Source organism: Panulirus ornatus, chromosome 66, assembly GCF_036320965.1.
Source record: "Panulirus ornatus isolate Po-2019 chromosome 66, ASM3632096v1, whole genome shotgun sequence".
NCBI classification, from domain to species: domain Eukaryota; kingdom Metazoa; phylum Arthropoda; class Malacostraca; order Decapoda; family Palinuridae; genus Panulirus; species Panulirus ornatus.
Genome location: NC_092289.1, coordinates 7,828,442 through 7,856,067, shown reverse-complemented (window position 1 = coordinate 7,856,067; position 27,626 = coordinate 7,828,442). Strand labels below are relative to the sequence as shown.

At 42.0% G+C, this 27,626-nt stretch overlaps 1 protein-coding gene across 22 annotated transcripts in view; it reads right to left on the bottom strand.

Moving 5' to 3' along the window:
• LOC139746769 (heterogeneous nuclear ribonucleoprotein R-like) overlaps positions 1–27,626 on the bottom strand; it is a 559,781-nt gene that overhangs the window by 331,762 nt on the left and 200,393 nt on the right. For 2 of the 22 annotated variants that reach the window (XM_071658299.1, XM_071658301.1), the window contains exon 4: positions 20,683–21,026. The exons of the other annotated variants lie outside the window; for them this stretch is intronic. In XM_071658299.1, coding sequence (XP_071514400.1) covers positions 20,683–20,696 — 14 coding nt within the window. In that variant the 5' untranslated portion in view covers positions 20,697–21,026. The remainder of the gene's footprint in view (positions 1–20,682; positions 21,027–27,626) is intronic. 22 annotated transcript variants of the gene reach the window in all.

Sequence of the window (27,626 nt, the reverse complement as noted above, 5' to 3'; positions counted from 1 at the left end):
TCCATGGTTCCATCCGCTGCCAGATCCACTCCCAGATATCTAAAACACTTCACTTCCTCCAGTTTTTCTCCATTCAAACTCACCTCCCAATTGACTTGACCCTCAACCCTACTGTGCCTAATAACCTTGCTCTTATTCACATTTACTCTTAACTTTCTTCTTCCACACACTTTACCAAACTCAGTCATCAGCTTCTGCAGTTTCTCACATGAATCAGCCACCAGCGCTGTATCATCAGCGAACAACAACTGACTCACTTCCCAAGCTCTCTCATCCCCAACAGACTTCATACTTGCCCCTCTTTCCAAAACTCTTGCATTTACCTCCTTAACAACCCCATCCATAAACAAATTAAACAACCATGGAGACATCACACACCCCTGCCGCAAACCTACATTCACTGAGAACCAATCACTTTCCTCTCTTCCTACACGTACACATGCCTTACATCCTCGATAAAAACTTTTCACTGCTTCTAACAACTTTCCTCCCACACCATATATTCTTAATACCTTCCACAGAACATCTCTATCAACTCTATCATATGCCTTCTCCAGATCCATAAATGCTACATACAAATCTATTTGCTTTTCTAAGTATTTCTCACATACATTCTTCAAAGCAAACACCTGATCCACACATCCTCTACCACTTCTGAAACCACACTGCTCTTCCCCAATCTGATGCTCTGTACATGCCTTCACCCTCTCAATCAATACCCTCCCATATAATTTACCAGGAATACTCAACAAACTTATACCTCTGTAATTTGAGCACTCACTCTTATCCCCTTTGCCTTTGTACAATGGCACTATGCACGCATTCCGCCAATCCTCAGGCACCTCACCATGAGTCATACATACATTAAATAACCTTACCAACCAGTCAACAATACAGTCACCCCCTTTTTTAAAAAATTCCACTGCAATACCATCCAAACCTGCTGCCTTGCCGGCTTTCATCTTCCGCAAAGCTTTCACTACCTCTTCTCTGTTTACCAAATCATTTTCCCTAACCCTCTCACTTTGCACACCACCTCGACCAAAACACCCTATATCTGCCACTCTATCATCAAACACATTCAACAAACCTTCAAAATACTCACTCCATCTCCTTCTCACATCACCACTACTTGTTATCACCTCCCCATTTGCGCCCTTCACTGAAGTTCCCATTTGCTCCCTTGTCTTACGCACCCTATTTACCTCCTTCCAGAACATCTTTTTATTCTCCCTAAAATTTAATGATACTCTCTCACCCCAACTCTCATTTGCCCTTTTTTTCACCTCTTGCACCTTTCTCTTGACCTCCTGTCTCTTTCTTTTATACATCTCCCACTCAACTGCATTTTTTCCCTGCAAAAATCGTCCAAATGCCTCTCTCTTCTCTTTCACTAATACTCTTACTTCTTCATCCCACCACTCACTACCCTTTCTAATCAACCCACCTCCCACTCTTCTCATGCCACAAGCATCTTTTGCGCAATCCATCACTGATTCCCTAAACACATCCCATTCCTCCCCCACTCCCCTTACTTCCATTGTTCTCACCTTTTTCCATTCTGTACTCAGTCTCTCCTGGTACTTCCTCACACAGGTCTCCTTCTCAAGCTCACTTACTCTCACCACCCTCTTCACCCCAACATTCACTCTTCTTTTCTGAAAACCCATACAAATCTTCACCTTAGCCTCCACAAGATAATGATCAGACATCCCTCCAGTTGCACCTCTCAGCACATTAACATCCAAAAGTCTCTCTTTCGCACGCCTGTCAATTAACACGTAATCCAATAACGCTCTCTGGCCATCTCTCCTACTTACATAAGTATACTTATGTATATCTCGCTTTTTAAACCAGGTATTCCCAATCATCAGTCCTTTTTCAGCACATAAATCTACAAGCTCTTCACCATTTCCATTTACAACACTGAACACCCCATGTATACCAATTATTCCCTCAACTGCCACATTACTCACCTTTGCATTCAAATCACCCATCACTATAACCCGGTCTCGTGCATCAAAACCACTAACACACTCATTCTGCTGCTCCCAAAACACTATATATATATATATATATATATATATATATATATATATATATATATATATATATATATATATATATATATATATCATTTAGTTATTTATTTTGCTTTGTCGCTGTCTCCCGCGTTAGCGAGGTAGTGCAAGGAAACAGACGAAAGAATGGCCCAACCCACCCACATACACATGTATATACATAAAAGTCCACACACGCAAATATACATACCTATACATCTCAACGTATGCATATATACACACACACAGACATATACATATATACACATGTACATAATTCATAGTCTGCCTTTATTCATTCCCATTACCAACCCGCCACACATGAAATAACAACCCCCTCCCCCCTCATGTGCACGAGGTAGCACTAGGAAAAGACAACAAAGGCCCCATTCGTTCACACTCAGTCTCTAGCTGTCATGTAATAATGCACCGAAATCACAGCTCCCTTTCCACATCCAGGCCCCACACAACTTTCCATTGTTTACCCCAGACGCTTCACATGCCCTGGTTCAATCCAATGACAGCACGTTGACCCCGGTATACCACATCATTCCAATTCACTCTATTCCTTGCACACCTTTCACCCTCCTGCATGTTCAGGCCCCGATCACACAAAATCTTTTTCACTCCATCTTTCCACCTCCAATTTGGTCTCCCTCTTCTCCTCGTTCCCTCCACCTCCGACACATATATCCTCTTGGTCAATCTCTCCTCACTCATTCTCTCCATGTGCCCAAACCATTTCAAAACACCCTCTTCTGCTCTCTCAACCACGCTCTTTTCATTTCCACACATCTCTCTCACCCTTACGTTACTTACTCGATCAAACCACCTCACACCACACATTGTCCTCAAACATCTCATTTCCAGCACATCCATCCTCCTGCGCACATCTCTATCCATAGCCCACGCCTCGCAACCATACAACATTGTTGGAACCACTATTCCCTCAAACATACCCATTTTTGCTTTCCGAGATAATGTTCTCGACTTCCACACATTTTTCAAGGCTCCCAAAATTTTCGCCCCCTCCCCCACCCTATGATCCACTTCCGCTTCCATGGTTCCATCCGCTGACAGATCCACTCCCAAATATCTAAAACACTTCACTTCCTCCAGTTTTTCACCATTCAAACTCACCTCCCTATTGACTTGACCCTCACCCCTACTGTACCTAATAACCTTGCTCTTATTCACATTTACTCTCAACTTTCTTCTTCCACACACTTTACCAAACTCAGTCACCAGCTTCTGCAGTTTCTCACCCGAATCAGCCACCAGCGCTGTATCATCAGCAAACAACAACTGACTCACTTCCCAAGCCCTCTCATCCACAACAGACAACATACTTGTCCCTCTCTCCAAAACTCTTGCATTCACCTCCCTAACAACCATATCCATAAACAAATTAAACAACCATGGAGACATCACGCACCCCTGCCACAAACCGACATTCACTGAGAACCAATCACTTTCCTCCCTTCCTACTCGTATATATATGTGAAGCGTCTGGGGTAAACCATGGAAAGTTTCGTGGGGCCTGGATGAGGAAAGAGAGCTGTGGTTTTCGGTGCATTATCCATGACAGCTAGAAACCGAGTGTGAATGAATGTTAACTTTGTTGTCTTTTCCAAGAGCTACCTCAAGCGCATGCAGGGGAGTGTCATTTCATGTGTGGCAGGGTGGCGACGGGAATGAATAAAGACAGCAAGAATGAGTCATGTACGTGTGTATATGCCTGTGCATGTATATCTATGTATACATTGAAATGTATAGGTATGTATATGTGCGTGTGTGGATGTGTGTGTATATACAAGTGTATGTGGGTGGGTTGGTCCATTCTGTCATCTGTTTCCTTGCACTACCTCGCTAATGCGGGAGACAGCAACAAAGTATAATAAACATAAATGTATATATCATACTTAATCACAGTTTCCCGTGTCAGCAAGGTAGCGCCAGGAAACAGACGAAGAATGGCAAATCCACTCATATACACATATATATATATACATAAATGCCCATATGTGCACATGTACATACATATACATACACAGACATATACATACATACACATGAACATATTCATACTTGCTTGCCTTCATCCATTCCTGTCACTACCCCGCCACACAGGAAATTAGCATCCCCCTTCAGAATTGTCATTTTTCATTGATAATTAGAAATTAGCATCCCCCTTCAGAATTGTCATTTTTCATTGATAATTATCCTTCAACCAATCTATAAAAGAAACCTGGTGTTAATCATGTTCTCTTTCTACAGGCTTCTGCAGCCCAAGGGATGCTACATTCAGCATCCTGGAAAGTGGACTCCTTTAAAGTAAGAAGTTCTTTGAATTGACTATGCTACTCCCATGACATATCCTCACTGAAGGGGACTTATATTCACCGTGTAGCCTCATGCAGGCAGAGTCCATTGTGTGTGTGTGTGTGTGTGTGTGTGTGTGTGTGTGTGTGTGTGTTGCAAAAGGTCACAGCAGTGCACATGAACTAGTATATGCAAAAAAAAAAAAGGGGGGGGGGGGGAGGAAATAAAGCAAAATAAGTTCCCAAGAACATTTTCTTGTAGCAATCACATAATCAGGGAAAATACAAGAATGAGATAGAAGACACAGAACAGTCAGTTGATATACGAGGAAAAGACATAGCTAAGACACCATTAGTAAAAAGAATTACCATATGATGGTGTTCAGATTTGTGTATTTGGGTCTGGCATCATGCTTGTTACAAAATTCTCATTATGTGGACAAAAAGAGATCTTTTACAAGTTTTGCATACAACAAAGCTATCCAATATGTACAGACCTTCACTGATATTACTGTTCCAATTCTATGTGTATTCAATAAAATAAGATTCAATGATATTTCTCATGTTAAAGAAGTTACAGTTAATAACTAAACTGGCATTACTCCAATGAATACAATAGTCATAATTTTCAACATGATTAAGCAAAGCATTTGATGCTTGTCCTGTTCTTATACAAGATATCAATACTTGTTTGTGTTAAAGATTATGACCATGGTATTGACTGTAGTAATGCCAATTCAGTTATCAAACGTAACTCTACCTTGAGAAATATCATTAAAGTTTCTATTATTAAATACAGAAAGCACTGTATTGTAACAATATTTGTGAAGCTCTAAACAAATTGTATAGCTTGTTGTAGGAAAATTTGTAAACATTTCTCTTTCTTGTCCACATAATAAAAATTCTATGACGGGCATGATGCCAGACCTAAACACCACCATCCAGTAACACTTTATTTACAAATGGCGTTAGGTTAGGTTGACAAAGAGGGTATGTGTGTCAGAGGTGGAAGGAACAAGGAGAAGCAGGAGACCAAATTGGAGGTGGAAAGATGGAGTGAAAAAGGTTCTGAGTGACTGGGGCCTGAACATACAGGAGGGAGAGAGGCGTGCAAGGAATAGAGTGAACTGGAACGATGTGGTATACCAGGGTCGACGTGCTGTCAATGGACTGAACCTGGTTATGCGAAACACCTGGGGTAAACCATGGAAAGGTCTGTGGGACCTGGAAATGGACAGGGAGCTATGAACGAATGTGTTGGCACTACACTGCTGAAGCAATGGGTAGCGATGCTGTGTCCTGTAGGGTGGGATGGCACTGGGAATAGATTGAAAGCAAGCAAGTATGAATATTTACATGTGTATACATGTACACACCTCAACATTGCATTATGCATGGGGAGCCAATGGATGAAAATATAGATAAGCTATTCACTAGTTCTATTTATATATTCTTGTATTAGAAGATTGGCTTCCCTTTCCTCTTTATACATTCTTGAAGGCTCAAAGGCACCAATTTTGCTATGTTCTTGAGAAGATGTAGGTCCAACTTTTGCCACTTTTCACAAATGGCTACATCAAGCTTGAGGACACTGCTAGTATCCTTCCCAGAAAGTTTGCACTTAATGATACTCCACAAGTTCTCTATCGGGCAAATATTTGGGCTGTTTCCAGGCCAATCGCTGATGAAGTCGATTCCATAATCAGAAAGCCACTGCTTCACATATTTTTCCTTACGGCTAGGGTTCTGGGAGCAAGGTGTCAGTGGGTTTCAATGGTTCTCCAGTGGATTTTATTAGAAAAGATTGTGACTGTGTTGTTGACTGGTTGGTAAGAATATTCAATGGTGAAGTGCCAGAGGATTGGTGAAATGCATGCATAGTGCTATTGTACAAAGGCAAAGGGGATAAAGGTGAGTGTTCAAATTACAGCAGCATTAGTTTATTTTGAATATTCCTGGAAAAGTATATGGGAAGACATTGATTGAGAGGGTGAAGGCATGAACACAATGTATAAGAGCAAGGTTATTAGGTTCAGTAGGGTTGAGGGTCAAGTAAATTGGGATATAAGTTTGAATGGAGAAAAACTGGAGGAACCGAAGTATTTTAGATATCTGAAAGTGGACTTAGCAGCGAATGGAGCCATGTAGCGGAAGTGAGTCACAGGATGTGGGAGGGGGTGAGAGTTCTGGGAGCGATGAAGAATGTGTGGAAGGAAAGAAAATGGGTATGTTTCAAGGAATAGTAGTTCCAACAATGTTGCATGGTTGTGCAGTATGGGATATAGATACGTTTGTACGGAGGAGGATGTATGTTTTGGAAATGAAATGTTTGAAGACAGTATGTGGTGTGAGGAGGTTTGATCGTGTAAGTAATGAAATGGTAAGAGAAATGTGTGGTAATATAAAGTGTGTGGATGAGAGAGCAGAAGAGGGTGTATTTAAATGGTTTGGACACGTGGAGAGAATGAGTGAGGAAAGATTGACAAAGAGGATATATGTGTCAGAGGTGGAGGGAAGAAGGAGAAGCAGGAGACAAAACTGGATGTGGAAGGATGGAGGGAAAAAATTCTGAGTGATCGGGGCCTGAACATACAGGAAGGTGAAAGGCATGCAAGAAATAGAGTGAAATGGAACGATGTGGTGTACCGGGTTTGACGCGCTGTAAGTGGATTGAACAGGGCATGAAGCGTTTGGGGTAAACCATGCAAAGGTTTGTGGAGTCTGGATGTGAAAGGGAGCTGTGGTTTTGGTGCATTATACATGACAGACACTGAGTGTGAACAAATGTGGAATTTGTCATCTTTTCCTAGTGCTATCTAGCGCACATGGAGGGGCATGGGGGTGGCATTTTCATGTGTGGCGGGGTGGCGGCAGGAAAGGATGAACGCAGCATGTATGAATATGTACATGTGTATATATCTGTGTATGTATATGTATGTATACGTTGAAATGTATAGGTATGTATATGTTTGTGTGTAGACGTTTATCAATATATACATCTGTATGTGGGTGCGTTAGGCCATTCTTTTCTCTGTTGCCTTCCACTACCTTGCTAACATGGAAGACAGCAACAAAGTATAATAACAACATATACACACACACACACACATATATATATATATATATATATATATATATATATATATATATATATATATATATATATATATATTATTTATTTATTTATTTTGCTTTGTCGGTCTCCCGCGTTTGCGAGGTAGCGCAAGGAAACAGACGAAAGAAATGGCCCAACCCACCCCCATACACATGTATATACACACACGTCCACACACGCAAATATACATAATTATACATCTCAATGTACACATATATATACACAGAGACACACACATATATACCCATGCACACAATTCACACTGTCTGCCTTTATTCATTCCCATCGCCACCTCGCCACACATGGAATACCATCCTCCTCCCCCCTCATGTGTGCGTGGTAGCGCTAGGAAAAGACAACAAAGGCCTCATTCGTTCACACTCAGTCTCTAGCTGTCATGCGATAATGCCCAAAACCACAGCTCCCTTTCCACATCCAGGCCCCACACAGCTTTCAATGGTTTACCCTAGACGCTTCACATGCCCTGATTCAATCCACTGACAGCACGTCAACCCCGGTATACCACATCGATCCAATTCACTCTATTCCTTGCCCTCCTTTCACCCTCCTGCATGTTCAGTCACCAATCACTCAAAATCTTTTCCACTCCATCTTTCAACCTAAAATTTGGACTCCCACTTCTCCTAGTTCCCTCCACCTCCAACAGATATATCCTCTTGGTCAATCTCTCCTCACTCATTCTCTCCATGTGACCAAACCATTTCAAAACACCCTCTTCTGCTCTCTCAAGAACGCTCTTTTCATTTCCACACATCTCTCTTACCCTTACATTACTTACTCGATCAAAGCACCTCACACCACACATTGTCCTCAAACATCTCATTTCCAGCACATCCATCCTCCTGCGCACAACTCTATCCATAGCCCACGCCTCGCAACCATACAACATTGTTGGAACCACTATTCCTTCAAATATACCCATTTTTGCTTTCAGATATAATGTTCTCGACTTCCACACATTCTTCAAGGCTCCCAGGATTTTCGCCCCCTCCCCCACCCTATGATTCATTTCCGCTTCCATGGTTCCATCCGCTGCCAGATCCACTCCCAGATATCTAAAACACTTTACTTCCTCCAGTTTTTCTCCATTCAAACTTACCTCCCAATTGACTTGACCCTCAACCCTACTGTACCTAATAACCTTGCTCTTATTCAAATTTACTCTTAACTTTCTTCTTTCACATACTTTACCAAACTCAGTCACCAGCTTCTGCAGTTTCTCATGTGAATCAGCCACCAGCGCTGTATCATCAGCGAACAACAACTGACTCACTTCCCAAGCTCTCTTATCTACAACAGACTTCATTTTTGCACCTCTTTCCAAAACTCTGGCATTCACCTCCCTAACAACCCCATCCATAAACAAATTAAACAACTATGGAGACATCACACACCCCTGCCACAAACCTATATTCACTGAGAACCAATCAATTTCCTCTCCTCCTACACGTACACATGCCTTACATCCTCGATAAAAACTTTTCACTGCTTCTAACAACTTGCCATCCATGCCATATATCATTAATACCTTCCACAGAACATCTCTATCAACTCTATCATATGCCTTCTCCAGATCCATAAATGCTACATACAAATCCATTTGCTTTTCTAAGTATTTCTCACATACATTCTTCAAAGAAAACACCTGATCCACACATCCTCTACCACTTCTGAAACCACACTGCTCTTCCCCAATATGATGCTCTGTACATGCCTTCACCCTCTCAATCAATACCCTCCCATATAATTTACCAGGAATACTCAACAAACTTATACCTCTGTAATTTGAGCACTCACTCTTATCCCCTTTGCCTTTGTACAATGGTACTATGCACGCATTCCGCCAATCCTCAGGCACCTCACCATGAGTCATACATACATTAAATAACCTTACCAACCAGTCATCAATACAGTCACCCCCTTTTTTAATAAATTCCACTGCAATACCATCCAAACCTGCTGCCTTGCCGGCTTTCATGTTCCGTAAAGCTTTTACTACCTCTTCTATATTTACCAAATCATTTTCCCTAGCCCTCTCACTTTGCACACCACCTCAACCAAAACACCCTATATCTGCCACTCTTTCATCAAACACATTCAACAAACCTTTAAAATACTCACTCCATCTGCTTCTCACATCACCACTACTTCTTATCACCTCCCCATTAGCCCCCTTCACTGAAGTTCCCATTTGCTCCCTTGTCTTACGCACTTTATTTACTTAGAAAAACAAATGGATTTGTATGTAGCATTTATGGATCTGGAGAAGGCATATGACAGAGTTGATAGAGATTCTCTATGGAAGGTTTTAAGAATATATGGTGTGGGAGGCAAGTTGTTAGAAGCAGTGAAAAGATTTTATCGAGAATGTAAGGCCTGTCTATGTGTAGGAAGAGAGGAAAGTGATTGGTTCTCAGTGAATGTAGGTTTGCGGCAGGGGTGTGTGATGTCTCCATGGTTGTTTAATTTGTTTATGGATGGGGTTGTTAGGGAGGTGAATGCAAGAGTTTTGGAAAGAGGGGCAAGTATGAAGTCTGTTGTGGATGAGAGAGCTTGGGAAGTGAGTCAGTTGTTGTTCGCTGATGATACAGCGCTGGTGGTTGATTCATGTGAGAAACTGCAGAAGCTGGTGACTGAGTTTGGTAAAGTGTATGAAAGAAGAAAGTTAAGAGTAATTGTGAATAAGAGCAAGGTTATTAGGTATAGTAGGGTTGAGGGTTGAGTCAATCGGGAGGTAAGTTTGAATGGAGAAAAACTGGAGGAAGAAAAGTGTTTTAGATATCTGGGAGTGGATATGGCAGCTGATGGAACCATGGAAGCGGAAGTGGATCATAGGGTGGGGGAGGGGGCGAAAATCCTGGGAGCCTTGAAGAATGTGTGGAAGTCGAGAACATTATCTCGGAAAGCAAAAATGGCTATGTTTGAAGGAATAGTGGTTCCAACAATGTTGTATGGTTGCGAGGCGTGGGCTATGGATAGAGTTGTGTGCAGGAGGATGGATGTGCTGGAAATGAGATGTTTGAGGACAATGTGTGGTGTGAGGTGGTTTGATCGAGTGAGTAACGTAAGGGTAAGAGAGATGTGTGGAAATAGAAAGAGCATGGTTGAGAGAGCAGAAGAGGGTGTTTTGAAGTGGTTTGGGCACATGGAGAGGATGAGTGAGGAAAGATTGACCAAGAGGATATATGTGTCGGAGGTGGAGGGAACAAGGAGAAGAGGGAGACCAAATTGGAGGTGGAAAGATGGAGTGAAAAAGATTTTGTGTGATCGGGGCCTGAACATGCAGGAGGGTGAAAGGAGGGCAAGGAATAGAGTGAATTGGAGCGATGTGGTATACCGGGGTTGACGTGCTGTCAGTGGATTGAAGCAGGGCATGTGAAGCGTCTGGGGTAAGCCATGGAAAGCTGTGTAGGTATGTATATTTGCGTGTGTGGAAGTATGTATATACATGTGTATGGGGGGGGGGGCATTTCTTTCGTTTGTTTCCTTTCCTTGGGATGTATTTAGGGAATCAGTGATGGATTGCGCAAAAGATGCTTGTGGCATGAGAAGAGTGGGAGGTGGGTTGATTAGAAAGGGTAGTGAGTGGTGGGATGAAGAAGTAAGAGTATTAGTGAAAGAGAAGAGAGAGGCATTTGGACGATTTTTGCAGGGAAAAAATGCAATTGAGTGGGAGATGTATAAAAGAAAGAGACAGGAGGTCAAGAGAAAGGTGCAAGAGGTGAAAAAGAGGGCAAATGAGAGTTGGGGTGAGAGAGTATCATATATATATATATATATATATATATATATATATATATATATATATATATATATATATATATATATATATATGGTATACTGGGGTCAACCTGCTGTCAATGGATTGAACCAGGGCATGTGAAGCAACTGGGGTAAACCAAGGAAAGTTTTGTGGGGCTAGGATGTGGAAAGGGAGCTATAGTTTCGGTGCATTATACATGACAGATAGAGACTTGTGTGTGAATGAATGTGGCATTTGTTATCTTTTCATAGCGCTACCTCGCGCACATGCGGGGGGAGGGGGTTTTCATTTCATGTGTGGAGGGGTGGCAAGGGAAATGAATAAAGGCAGAAAGTATGAATTATGTATATGTGTATATATGTATATGTCTATGTGTGTACATATATGTATACGTTGACATGTATAGGTATGTATATGTGCATGTGGACGTGTATGTATATACATGAATATGTGGGTGGGTTGGGCCATTCTATATATATATATATATATATATATATATATATATATATATATATATATATATATATATATATATATTTATTTATTTATTTTGCTTTGTCGCTGTCTCCCGCGGCGGCAGGGGTGTGTGATGTCTCCATGGTTGTTTAATTTGTTTATGGATGGGGTTGTTAGGGAGGTGAATGCAAGAGTTTTGGAAAGAGGGGCAAGTATCTGTTGTGGATGAGAGCTTGGGAAGTGAGTCAGTTGTTGTTCGCTGATGATACAGTGCTGGTGGCTGATTTATGTGAGAAACTGCAGAAGCTGGTGACTGAGTTTGGTAAAGTGTGCGAAAGAAGAAAGCTGAGAGTAAATGTAAATACGGGTAAGGTTACTAGGTACAGTAGGGCTGAGGGACAAGTTAATTGGGAGGTAAGTTTGAGTGGAGAAAAACTGGAGGAAGTGAGGTGTTTCAGATATCTGGGAGTGGATTTGGCAGCGGATGGAACCGTGGAAGTGGAAGTGAATCATAGGGTGGGGGAGGGGGTGAAAGTTCTGGAAGCGTTGAAGAATGCGCGGAAGTCGAGAGCCTTATCTCCGAAAGCAAAAATGGCTATGTTTGAATGAATAGTGGTTCCAACAATGTTATATGGTTGCGAGGCATGGGCTATACGTAGAGTTGTGCGCAGGAGGGTAGATGTGCTGGAAATAAGATGTTTGAGGATAATATGTGGTGTGAGGTGGTTTGAGCGAGTAAGTAATAATAGGGTAAGAGAGATGTGTGGAAATAAAAAGAGCGTGGTTGAGAGAGCAGAAGAGGGTATTTTGAAATGGTTTGGGCACATGGAGAGAATGAGTGAGGAAAGATTGACCAAGAGGATATATGTGTCGGAGGTGGAGGGAACGAGGAGAAGAGGGAGACCAAATTGGAGGTGGAAAGATGGAGTGAAAAAGATTTTGTGTGATCGGGGCCTGAACATGCAGGAGGGTGAAAGGAGGGCAAGGAATAGAGTAAATTGGAGCGATGTGGTATACCGGGGTTGACGTGCTGTCAGTGGATTGAATCAAGGCATGTGAAGCGTCTGGGGTAAACCATGGAAAGCTGTGTAGGTGTGTATATTTGCGTGTGTGGACGTATGTATATACATGTGTATGGGGGGGGGGGGCATTTCTTTCATCTGTTTCCTTGCGCTACCTCGCAAACGCGGGAGACAGCGACAAAGTATAATAAAAAAATAAATAAAAAATAATGTCCACACGCAAATATACACACCTATAAATCTCAACATTTACATATATATACACACACAGATATATACATTTATATACATGTACATAATTCATGCTGTCTGCATTTATCAATTCCCATTGCCACCCCACAACACATGAAATAACAACCCACTGCCCACTCATGTGCGCAAGGTAGTGCTAGGAAAAGACAACAAAGGCCACATTTGTTCACACTCAGTCTCTACCTGTCATGTAATAATGCAATGAAACCATAGCTCCCTTTCCACATCCAGGCAACACACAACTTTCCATAGTTTACCACAGAAGCTTCGCATGCCCTGGTTCAATCCATTGAAAGCACGTTGACCCCAGTATACCACATTGTCCCAATTCACTCTATTCCTTGCACACCTTTCACCCTCCTGCATGTTCAGGCCCTGATCACTCAAAATCTTTTTCACTCCATCTTTCCACCTACAATTTGGTCTCCCACTTCTCCTCGTTCCCTCCACCTCTAACACATATATCCTCTAGGTCAATCTTTCCTCACTCATTCTCTCCATGTCACCAAACCATTTCAAAACACCCTCTTCTGCTCTCTCAATCACACTCTTTTTATTACCACACATCTCTCTTACCCTTACATTACTTACTCGATCAAACCACCTCACACCACACATTGTCCTCAAACATCGCATTTCCAGCACATCCACCCTCCTCCGCACAACTCTATCTATAGCCCATGCCTCGCAACCATATAACATTTTTGGAACCACTATTCCTTCAAACATACCCATTTTTGCTTTCCAAGATAATGTTCTCGACTTCCACACATTCTTCAACGCTCCCAGAATTTTTGCCACCTCCCCCACCCTATGATTCACTTCCACTTCCATGGTTCCATCCGCTGCCAAATCCACTCCCAGATATCTAAAACACATCACTTTCTCCAGTTTTTCTCCATTTAAACATACATCCCAGTTGACTTGTCCCTCAACCCTACTGTACCTAATAACCTTGCTCTTATTCACATTTACTCTCACCTTGCTTCTTTCACACACTTTACCAAACTCAGTCACCAGCTTCTGCAGTTTCTCACATGAATCAACCACCAGTGCTGTATCATCAGCAAATAACAACTGACTCACTTCCCAAGCTCTCTCATCCACAACAGACTGCATACTTGCCCCTCTTTCCAAAACTCTTGCATTCACCTCAATAACAACCCCATCCATAAACAAATTAAATAACCATGGAGACATCACACACCCCTGCCGCAAACCTACATTCACTGACAACCAATCACTTTCCTCTCTTCCTACACCTACACATGCCTTACATCCTCGATAAAAACTTTCCACTGCTTCTAACAACTTGCCTCCCACACCATATATTCTTAATACCTTCCACAGAACATCTCTATCAACTCTATCATGTGCCTTCTCCAGATCCATAATTGCTACATACAAATCCATTTGCTTTTCTAAGTATTTCTCAAACACATTCTTCAAAGCAAACACCTGATCCACACATCCTCTACCACTTCTGTAACCACACTGCTCTTCCCCAATCTGATGCTCTGTACATGCCTTCACCCTCTCAATCAATACCCTCCCATATAATTTACCAGGAATACTCAACAAACTTATACCTCTGTAATTTGAGCACTCAACTTTTATCCCCTTTGCCTTTGTACAATGGCACTATGCAAGCATTTTGCCAATCCTCAGGCACCTCACCATGAGTCATACATACATTAAATAACCTTACCAACCAGTCACTACAGTCACCCCCTTTTTCTAATAAATTCCACTGCAATACCATCCAAACCCGCTGCCTTTCCGGCTTTCATCTTCTGCAAAGCTTTTACTACCTCTTCTCTGTTTACCAAATCATTTTCCTTAACTCTCTCACTTTGCACACCACCTCGACCAAAACACCCTATATCTGCCACTCTATCATCAAACGCATTCAACAAACCTTCAAAATACTCACTCCATCTCCTTCTCACATCACCACTACTTGTTATCACTTCCTCACAACCATATAACATTGTTAGAAGCAGTATTCCTTCAAACATACCCATTTTTGCTTTTCAAGATATTCTTGCATTCCACATATTTTTCAACACTCCCAGAACTTTCACCTCCTCCCCCACCCTGTGACTCACTTCTGATTCCATCATTCCATCTGCTGCAAAATTCACTCCCAGACACCTAAAACACTTCACTTCCTCCAGTTTTTCTACTTTCAAGCTAACCTCCCAATTAACTTGTTCCTCAACCCTTCTGAACCTAATAACCTTCACTCTTAGCTTTCTTCTTTCACACACTTTACCAAACTTAAGACACCAACTTCTGCAGTTTCTCACTCAAATCAGCCACCAGCGCTGTATCATCAGCGAACAATAACCGACACACTTCACAAGCCCTCTCATCCACAACAGACTGCATACTTGCCCCTGCTCCAAAACTCTTGCATTCACCTCCCTAACAACCCCATCCATAAACAAATTAAACAACCATGGAGACATCACACACCCCTGCCGCAAACCTACATTCCCTCAGAACCAATCACTTTCCTATCTTCCTACCCTTACACATGCCTTACATCCTCGATAAAAACTTTCACTGCTTCTAGCAACTTACCTACCACACCATATACTCTTAATACCTTTCAAAAAGCATCTCTATCAACTCTATCTTATGCCTTCTCCAGTTCCATAAATGCCACATACAAATCCTTGTTTTTCTAAGTATTTCTTACATACACTCTTCAAAGCAAACACCTGATCCACACATCCTCTACCACTTCTGAAACCACTCTGCTCTTCCCCAATATAATGCTGTGTACATGCCTTTACCCTCTCAATTAATATCCTCTCATATCATTTCCCAGGAATACTCAACAAACTTATACCTCTGTAATTTGAACACTCACCTTTATCCCCTTTGCCTCTGTACAATGGCAATATGCATGCATTCCGCCAATCCTCAGGCACTTCACCATGAACAATACATACAGTTTAAATCATCTAAATCCAGTTTCATGTCAAGAGTTGTCGAGTAGAAGAGTGCAGGAGGTCCAAAGTGCCATACTGTTATTTTCATCATCCAAGATGCTTGGTCAGATGACCGCTACGTGAATGCCACAATGTTTGTCACTTGTAATTAATGAAGTTGAATTTTCATGTACTTTGACAAGAATACAGCCTGTTCATTAATTTCTGAATTTCATGACTCATGAAAAGGCGTGCAGTTTACAATGATATTAACATAAAATATTGCATGATGTTAGGAAAATGTGTCAATGGTTGTATGAAAATTTTAGAATTACAGTATGATAATTTAAAATATAAAAGACGACAATGAACAATGCTCATGAGACACTGTGGATAAAATAAATGAAAACAATCTCTGGGTGTACTACCATAATTTCAACAGTTCTGAAGTGATTCGCTTAATAACAATGTATTTGTAATGCATCTAAATACAAAGTCTTTTTGTGATTCAGGTATCAATAATGTTTTGTAATATATATTTATCTATTCATTTTGCTTTGTCACTGTCTCCCGCGTTTGCGAGGTAGCGCAAGGAAACAGACGAAAGAATGGCCCAACTCACCCACATACACATGTATATACATACAAGTCCACACACGCAAATATACATACCTATATATCTCAATGTATACATATATATACACACACAGACATATACACATATACACATGTACATAATTCATACTGTCTGCCTTTATCTATTCCCATCGCCACCTCGCCACACATGGAATAACAACCCCCTTCCCCCTCATGTGTGCGAGGTAGCGCTAGGAAAAGACAACAAAGGCAACATTCGTTCGCACTCAGTCTCTACCTGTCATGTAATAATGCACCGAAACCACAGCTCCCTTTCCACATCTAGGCCCCACACAACTTTCCATGGTTTACCCGACGCTTCACATGCCCTGGTTCAATCCACTGACAGCACGTTGACCCTGGTATACCACATCGTTCCAATTCACTATATTCCTTGCCCGCCTTTCACCCTCATTCATGTTCAGGCCCCGATCACTAAAAGTCTTTTTCACTCCATCTTTCCACCTACAATTTGGTCTCCCACTTCTCCTTGTTCCCTCCACCTCTGACACATATATCCTCTTGGTCAATCTTTCCTCACTCATTCTCTCCATGTGACCAAACCATTTCAAAACACCCTCTTCTGCTCTCTCAACCATACTCTTTTTATTTCCACACATCTCTCTTACCCTTACATTACTTACTCGATCAAACCACCTCACACCACATATTGTCCTCAAACATCTCATTTCCAGCACATCCACCCTCCTGCCCACAACTCTATCTATAACACACGCCTCGCAACCATACAACATTGTTGGAACCACTATTCCTTCAAACATACCCATTTTTGCTTTCAGAGATAATGCTCTCGACTTCCACACATTCTTCAACGCTCCCAGAATTTTCGCCCCCTCCCCTACCCTATGATTCACTTCTGCTTCCATGGTTCCATCCACTGCCAAATCCACTCCCAGATATCTAAAACACTTTACTTCCTCCAGTTTTTCTCCATTCAAACTTACCTCCCAATTGACTTGACCCTCAACCCTACTGTACCTAATAACCTTGCACTCATTCACATTTACTCTTAACTTTCTTCTTTCACACACTTTACCAAACTCAGTCACCAGCTTCTGCAGTTTCTCGCATGAATCGGCCACCAGTGCTGTATCATCAGCGAACAACAACTGACTCACTTCCCAAGCTCTCTCATCCAGAACAGACTGCATACTTGCCCCTCTTTCCAAAACTCTTGCATTCACCTCCCTAACAACCCCATCCATAAACAAATTAAACAACCATGGAGACATCACACATCCCTGCTGCAAACCTACATTCACTGAGAACCAATCACTTTCCTCTCTTCCTACAAGTACACATGCCTTACATCCTCAATAAAAACTTTTCACTGCTTCTAACAACTTGCCTCCCACAACATATATTCTTAATACCTTCTACAGAGCATCTCTATCAACTCTTTGATATGTATTTTTTTTTTTTTTGTTGCTGTCTCCCGCTCCTGCGAGGTAGCACAAGGAAACAGACGAAAGAAATGGACCAACCCACCCCCACACACATGCACACACACACACACACACACGTCCACACACGCTAACATACACACCCACACATCCCAACGTACACACATATATGCACACACACACACACACACATATACATACATGCACACAATTCACACTGCCCCTACTCACCCCCATCGCCACCCCACCACACACGGAATAACATCCCCCTCCCCCCTCATGTGCGCAAGGCAGCGCCAGGAAAAGACAACAAAGGCCCCATTCACTCACTCAGTCTCCAGCTGTCATGCAATAATGCCCGAAACCACAGCTCCCTTTCCACATCCAGGCCCAACACAACTTTCCATGGTTTACCCCAAACGCTTCACATGCCCTGATTCAATCCACTGATAGCACGTCGACCCCGGTATACCACATCGATCCAATTCACTCTATTCCTTGCCTGCCTTTCACCCTCATGCATGTTCAGGCCCTGATCACTCAAAATCTTTTTCACTCCATCTTTCCACCTAAAATTTGGTCTCCCACTTCTCCTCGTTCCCTCCACCTCCGACACATATATCCTCTTGGTCAATCTTTCCTCACTCATTCTCTCCATGTGAACAAACCATTTCAAAACACCCTCTTCTGCTCTCTCAACCATGCTCTTTTTATTTCCACACATCTCTCTTACCCTTATATTACTTACTCGATCAAACCACCTCACACCACATATTGTCCTCAAACATCTCATTTCCAGCACACCCATCCTCCTGTGCACAACTCTATCTATAGCCCATGCCACGCAACCATACAACATTGTTGGAACCACTATTCCTTCAAACATACCCATTTTTGCTTTCCGAGATAATGTTCTCGACTTCCACACATTCTTCAAGGCTACCAGGATTTTCGCCCCCTCCCCCACCCTATGATTCACTTCCGCTTCCATGGTTCCATCTGCTGCCAGATCCACTCCCAGATATCTAAAACACTTTACTTCAAGTTTTTCTCCATTCAAACTTACCTCCCAATTGACTTGACCTTCAACCCTATTGTACCTAATAACCTTGCTCTTATTCACATTTACTCTTAACTTTCTTCTTTCACACACTTTACCAAACTCAGTCACCAGCTTCTGCAGTTTCTCACATGAATCAGCCACCAGCACTGTATTATCAGCGAACAACTGACTCACTTCCCAAGCTCTCTCATCCCCAACAGACTGCATACTTGCCCCTCTTTCCAAAACTCTTGCATTCACCTCCCAAACAACCCATCCATAAACATATTAAACAACCATGGAGACATCACACACCCCTGCCGCAAACCTACATTCACTGAGAACCAATCACTTTCCTCTCTTCCTACATGTACACATGCCTTACATCCTCGATTAAAACTTTTCACAGCTTCTAACAACTTGCCTCCCACACCATATGTAATATATCTATCCTAAAAAAAAAGTTGGGGCAGAATATCTGTGAGTATACCTCAATTAGTACTGAGTTACAACAGGTCTAGGAGAGAAAAAATATCATCCTATTGCTATCCTGTAATGGGATTTTGCAGTAAGAATTAGTTCATTATTCATTCATTATATCAATACTACGATTTATGTAAAATTATCCATCCACTGTACAGATCACTGTAGGGAAAGAAGTGAACAGTGTTAATGTTATGGGTTTTTATATATCTGGGGTTGAAAGGTGCTGTCTGTTTCGGAATTTTTATCAACGTGGGGATAACTATATGGTACCATTATTTTCAAGTAAAGTGGGTCACGGATAAACAGGAGTTTCCTACAAACATTTCCATGGTTTCTCCAAACCATTTCACATGCTTTGGTTCAGTAATCAAACAGCAAGTCACCTCCTGTACACGACTTACCTCCAATCTGCTCAATCCCATGCATGTCTCACACCGTCCTACATGTTCAGGCCCCAGTCACTTCAGGCTTCTTTGACTTACACCCTTTTAGTCAGCTTCACCTATGTCCTATCCATTTCAGGGCACCCTCTTCAATTCCCTCAAACATACTCTTCTTCCTACCACACCTCTTCCTTGCCCTATCATTTCATATTCTTGCATAAAGGATACTACACCATTAAACATACCAATCTTTGCCTCAACAGACACAGAAGTCTCTTTCCTCACTCATTTCAATGTGACAAGGACCCTATCCCACACTATGGCTAACCTCACATCGCATGGTTCTAACCACTGTAATATCCACTACCAGATACCCAAAACACTACAGTTCCTCTAGGTTCTCTCCTTTCAGACTCACACTCCAAGTAACCTGTCTCTCTCCAATGCTAAACTCACTGATCTTAATTCAATTCACATGAATTCTTGACTTTCTCCTATAACTTAATCCCCAAAACTCAAAAACCAGCTTCTGCAGTTCCTCACACGAGTTTAAAAGCAGAGCAATGTCATTAGTATACGGCAAATGACTCGCCTCCCAGGCCCCCACCCCAACCCTAACAGAGTGCATTCACCCCTAACAGGATGCATCAAGAAAAAACATGTTAGGATGTTCCAGCCGTGTCAAATTAACAAACTTTCAATATAAGGAGGATTACATTTTTTAAAATACCAATAAATAGAATACAAACAAAACGTACTCACCATAAAGACGACATCGAGGGGAAGTTTTACAGTGGTTGAGTGTGGTTTTGAAGAGGTGCATTGGTCATTACTTAAGTACCTTAATTACACTACTAGAAATGTACACAGTACATGTGGACACTACACATATTTACACTTTTGGGGGGTGCTCTATAAACGTATTTGGTCCTGTTACTTAAAGTCTTAAGGGCAACACAATGTGCTTTTGCTTCAAAAAACAGAAGCCAACTGATCACTAGTATCTTTAAGTGCATCGCAACACTCCGCAACACAAGCATAATTTTCAATTGTGTTATCATTCAGCATCAATGCCATATGAAAAAGAATTTTCAGCATCTCTCCACCTAGCAAACATAAATCATGAATTACAGAGGTTTGTGTATGTATACCTGAAGTACACCTTATGCTGGTCTCATATGTTTTCTACCACCACAACCTAATCTTAAAGCAAGCTACCATTTCCCTCCTCTGCTCAGTCAAACTGATGAAAGCTGTGGCCTACTGACCTTTGTAACCATTGCGTTGCTTTATATATTTCTCAAGAACTTTCTCAAATTCCTGAACTGAAGATGTTAAATAACCTTGAGCCTTTTACTTCCCTCCAATAATTGACTGATATGGGAAAAAAAAACAGGCCCCAGTCAAGGTAATCTTAGGAGAAAAGGTAAATAAAGCCCCTGGATGTAAAATAAATGCTCACAAGAAAAGTATTTATCTACCTCTATAGCATGCTCTGCTTTCAGGAGAAAACATTATGATGTTGATTACACAGAGTTTCTAAGATACAGATGGGGGATACAGTACAGCCCAACCAGATTATGTTATTACAGTCCTCAACTTTAATGTTTTGAAACTAAACACAAATAAATGACAATTAATAAGAGATACAGTGAGAAATCATATCTTGGCACAAACAACTTAACCTGGTTACTTTTACCCCATTCCAAGAAGCTGCACAAGTCGCTGAAAGTAGAGATATGCTCAGTGAAAAAAAGAAAATTAGTAGTAGAATGAAGAGGGGATGGAAAGTGAGTTATAATGGGGTAAGTGGAAACAACAGCATAAGAGTAAATAGGGTTTAAAGTTCATAAGATATTTTGTTTTTTCTTTCACCTGAGATGGCACAAGGAAGTGAACACTCTCCTCTAGTCCAATTCATTAACATTTTTTATGCAAGGGTTGAAAAAGAGGGCGAATGAGAGAGGGGGTGAGAAGGCATCATTAAACTTTATGGAGCACACAAAGATGTTTTGGAAGGAGGTAAATAGTGTAAGACAAGAGAACATATTGGTGAAAGGGGTGGGGGGGCTGGAGAAAGCATATGATAGGGTTGATAAATATGCTTTGTAGGGGGTTGATAAATATTTTGGGGGGTTTGGGGGGGAAATCCTTAAAAATAAAAGGGGGGGGAAAGGGGGGGAAAAATTTGGGGGGATTTTTGAAGAAATTTTTTAAAAAGGGTTATTAAAGAAAAATGGGTAGGGTTTGGAAAGGGAAAAGTGTTGGCCAAAAGGGTTTGTGGTTGGGGCGGGGTTGGAAAAAAGTTTGGAGGAAGGGTTTTGGAGGTGGGGGAAAAAGGGAGATTTTTGGGGGGCCCAAATTGGTGGGGGGGGAAAGTTGGAATGTGGGGAAAAAGATTTTGGAATTAAAGGGGGTTTGAAAGGGGGAAAAAGGGTTTTTTTTTGGAAATTTTTGGTACAGGGGTTGTTGGGGTGGGTGGTTTGGAACCAGGGCATGTAAAGCTTTGGGGGGTAAACCATGGAAAAGTTGTGGGGCCGGGATGTGGGAAAGGGAGCTGTGGTTTCGGTTGCATTACTATATGTCAGCTAGAGACTGAGTGTGAACGAATGGGGCCTGTAGTGTCTTTTTCGAGCGCTACCTCGCACACATTGAGGGGGGGGAGGGGGTTGTGTTTCAATTGTATGGCGTAGATGGCGATGGGATACAAATAAAGGCAGACAGTATGATTATGTACATGTTATATTATGTATATGTCTGTGTGTGTATATATATGTGTACATTGAGATGTATAGGTATGTATATTGTGCGTGTGTGGACATGTATGTATATACATGTGTATATGGGCGGGTTGGGCCATTCTTTCGTCTGTTTCCTTGTGCCACCTCGCTAACGCAGGAGACAGCGACAAAGCAAAATAAAATATAAATAGTTTTTCTTTCATACTATTCGCCATTTCCCGCATTAGCGAGGTAGCGTTAAGAACAGAGGACTGGGCCTTACAGGGAATATCCTCACCTGGCCCCCTTCTCTGTTCCTTCTTTTGGGGAAAAAAAAAAAAAAATATAAATATATATATATATATATATATATATATATATCACCTCCCCATTTACGCCCTTCACTGAAGTTCCCATTTGCTCCCTTGTCTTACGCACCCTATTTACCTCCTTCCAGAACATCTTTTTATTCTCCCTAAAATTTACTGATAGTCTCTCACCCCAACTCTCATTTGCCCTTTTTTTCACCTCTTGCACCTTTCTCTTGACCTCCTGTCTCTTTCTTTTATACTTCTCCCACTCAATTGCATTTTTTCCCTGCAAAAATCGTCCAAATGCCTCTCTCTTCTCTTTCACTAATACTCTTACTTCTTCATCCCACCACTCACTACCCTTTCTAAACAGCCCACCTCCCACTCTTCTCATGCCACAAGCATCTTTTGCGCAATCCATCACTGATTCCCTAAATACATCCCATTCCTCCCCCACTCCCCTTACTTCCATTGTTCTCACCTTTTTCCATTCTGTACACAGTCTCTCCTGGTACTTCCCCACACAGGTCTCCTTCCCAAGCTCACTCACTCTCACCACCTTCTTCACCCCAACATTCCACCTCCAATTTGGTCTCCCACTTCTCCTCGTTCCCTCCACCTCAGACACATATATCCTCTTGGTCAGTCTTTCCTCACTCATTCTTTCCATGTACCCAAACCATTTCAAAACACCCTCTTCTGCTCTCTCAACTACGCTCTTCTTATTTCCACACATCTCTCTTACCCTTACGTTACTTACTCGATCGAACCACCTCACACCACACATTGTCCTCAAACATCTCATTTCCAGCATATCCATCCTCCTGTGCACAACTCTATCCATAGCCCATACCTCGCAATCATACAACATTGTTGGAACCACAATTCCTTCAAACATACCCATTTTTGCTTTCAGAGATAATGTTCTCGACTTCCACACATTCTTCAAGGCTCCCAGGATTTTCGCCCCCTCCCCCACCCTATGATCCACTTCCGCTTCCATGGTTCCATCCGCTGCCAGATCCACTCCCACATATCTAAAACACTTTACTTCCTCCAGTTTATCTCCATTTAAACTTACCTCCCAATTGACTTGACCCTCAACCCTACTGTACCTAATTACCTTGCTCTTATTCACATTTACTCTTAACTTTCTTCTTTCACACACTTTACCAAACTCAGTCACCAGCTTCTGTAGTTTCTCACATGAATCAGCCACCAGCGCTGTATCATCAGCGAACAACAACTGACTCACTTCCCAAGCTCTCTCATCCCCAACAGACTTCATACTTGCCCCTCTTTCCAAAACTCTTGCATTCACCTCCCTAACAACCCCATCCATAAACAAATTAAACAACCATGGAGACATCACACACCCCTGCCGCAAACCTACATTCACTGAGAACCAATCACTTTCCTCTCTTCCTACACGTACACATGCCTTACATCCTCGATAAAAACTTTTCACTGCTTCTAACAACTTGCCTCCCACACCATATATTCTTAATACCTTCCACAGAGCATCTCTATCAACTCTATCATATGCCTTCTCCAGATCCATAAATGCTACATACAAATCCATTTGCTTTTCTAAGTATTTCTCACATACATTCTTCAAAGCAAACACCTGATCCACACATCCTCTACCACTTCTGAAACCACACTGCTCTTCCCCAATCTGATGCTCTGTACATGCCTTCACCCTCTCAATCAATACCCTCCCATATAATTTGCCAGGAATACTCAACAAACTTATACCTCTGTAATTTGAGCACTCACTCTTATCCCCTTTGCCCTTGTACAATGGCACTATGCACACATTCCACCAATCCTCAGGCACCTCACCATGAGTCATACATACATTAAATAACCTTACCAACCAGTCAACAATACAGTCACCCCCTTTTTTAATAAATTCCACTGCAATACCATCCAAACCTGCTGGCTTGCCGGCTTTCATCTTCCGCAAAGCTTTTACTACCTCTTCTCTGTTTACCAAATCATATATATATATATATATATATATATTTAACAAAGCAAAAAAAAATATATATATATATATATATATATATATATATATATATATATATATATATATATGTACAGAGCATCAGATCGGGGAAGAGAAGTGTGGTTTCAGAAGTGGTAGAGGATGTGTGGATCAGGTGTTTGCTTTGAAGAATGTATGTGAGAAATACTTAGAAAAGCAAATGGATTTGTATGTAGCATTTATGGATCTGGAGAAGGCATATGATAGAGTTGATAGAGATGCTCTGTGGAAGGTATTAAGAATATATGGTGTGGGAGGCAAGTTGTTAGAAGCAGTGAAAGGTTTTTATCGAGGATGTAAGGCATGTGTACGTGTAGGAAGAGAGGAAAGTGATTGGTTCTCAGTGAATGTAGGTTTGCGGCAGGGGTGTGTGATGTCTCCATGGTTGTTTAATTTGTTTATGGATGGGGTTGTTAGGGAGGTAAATGCAAGAGTTTTGGAAAGAGGGGCAAGTATGAAGTCTGTTGGGGATGAGAGAGCTTGGGAAGTGAGTCAGTTGTTGTTCGCTGATGATACAGCGCTGGTGGCTGATTCATGTGAGAAACTGCAGAAGCTGGTGACTGAGTTTGGTAAAGTGTGTGGAAGAAGAAAGTTAAGAGTAAATGTGAATAAGAGCAAGGTTATTAGGTACAGTAGGGTTGAGGGTCAAGTCAATTGGGAGGTGAGTTTGAATGGAGAAAAACTGGAGGAAGTGAAGTGTTTTAGATATCTGGGAGTGGATCTAGCAGCGGATGGAACCATGGAAGCGGAAGTGGATCATAGGGTGGGGGAGGGGGGCGAAAATTCTGGGGGCCTTGAAGAATGTGTGGAAGTCGAGAACATTATCTCGGAAAGCAAAAATGGGTATGTTTGAAGGAATAGTGGTTCCAACAATGTTGTATGTTTGCGAGGCGTGGGCTATGGACAGAGTTGTGCGCAGGAGGATGGATGTGCTGGAAATGAGATGTTTGAGGACAATGTGTGGTGTGAGGTGGTTTGATCGAGTGAGTAACGTAAGGGTAAGAGAGATGTGTGGAAATAAAAAGAGCGTGGTTGAGAGAGCAGAAGAGGGTGTTTTGAAGTGGTTTGGGCACATGGAGAGAATGAGTGAGGAAAGATTGACCAAGAGGATATATGTGTCAGAGGTGGAGGGAACGAGGAGAAGAGGGAGACCAAATTGGAGGTGGAAAGATGGAGTGAAAAAGATTTTGTGTAATCGGGGCCTGAACATGCAGGAGGGTGAAAGGAGGGCAAGGAATAGAGTGAATTGTAGCGATGTGGTATACCGGGGTTGATGTGCTGTCAGTGGATTGAATCAAGGCATGTGAAGCGTCTGGGGTAAACCATGGAAAGCTGTGTAGGTATGTATATTTGCGTGTGTGGACGTGTGCATATACATGTGTATGGGGGTGGGTTGGGCCATTTCTTTCATCTGTTTCCTTGCGCTACCTCGCAAACGCGGGAGACAGCGACAAAGTATAATAAATATAAAAAATAAAAATATATATATATATTTAATATTTTGCTTTGTTGCTGTCTCCCGCGTTTGTGAGGTAGCGCAAGGAAACAGACGAAAAAAATGGCCCAACCCACCCCCATACACATGTATATACATAAACGTCCACACACACAAATATACATACCTATACATCTCAATGTACTAACATATATACACACACAGACACATACATATATACCCATGCACACAATTCGCACTGTCTGCCTTTATTCATTCCCATCGCCACCTCGCCACACATGGAATACCATCCCCCTCCCCCCCTCATGTGTGCGAGGTAGCTCTAGGAAAAGACAACAAAGGCCCCATTCGTTCACACTCAGTCTCTAGCTGTCATGCAATAATGCCCGAAACCACAGCTCCCTTCCCAAATCCAGGCCCCACACAACTTTCCATGGTTTACCCCACACGCTTCACATGCCCTGATTCAATCCACTGACAGCACGTCAACTCCGGTATACCACATCAATCCAATTCACTCTATTCCTTGCCCGCCTTTCACCCTCCTGCATGTTCAGGCCCTGATCACTCAAATTCTTTTTCACTCCATCTTCCCACCTCCAATTTGGTCTCCCACTTTCCTCATTAACTCACTCGACACATATATCTCTTGGTCAAAACTTTCCTCATCATTCTCTCCAAGTGCCCAAAACCATTTCAAATCACCTCCTCTGCTCTTCTCAACCGACGTCTTTTTAGTTCCACAAATCTTCTTACCTTACATTCTTACTCGTCCAAACCACCTCACACCACTATACCATCCCCTACATCCCTAATATGTGCGTGGGTAGCGATAGGGAAAAGACAACAAAAGGGCCCCATTCGTTCACATCAGTCTCTAGCTGTCATTGCAATAATGCACAAACCATACAGCTCCTTTCAAAATCCAGGCCGTCCACCACAACTTTCCATGGTTTAACCAGACGCTTAACGGCCCGGATTCAATCCTCTGACAGCTAGTCAATCTCCGGTATTACCACATGATCAATTACTCTATTCCCTTGCCGCCTTTTCAACATCCTGCAAGTTCAGGCCACGATCATCAAATTCTTTTTCAATCCATCTTTCCACCTAAAATTTGGTCTCAACTTCTCCACGTTCATCTCCTCCGACAAATATATCCTTCTTTG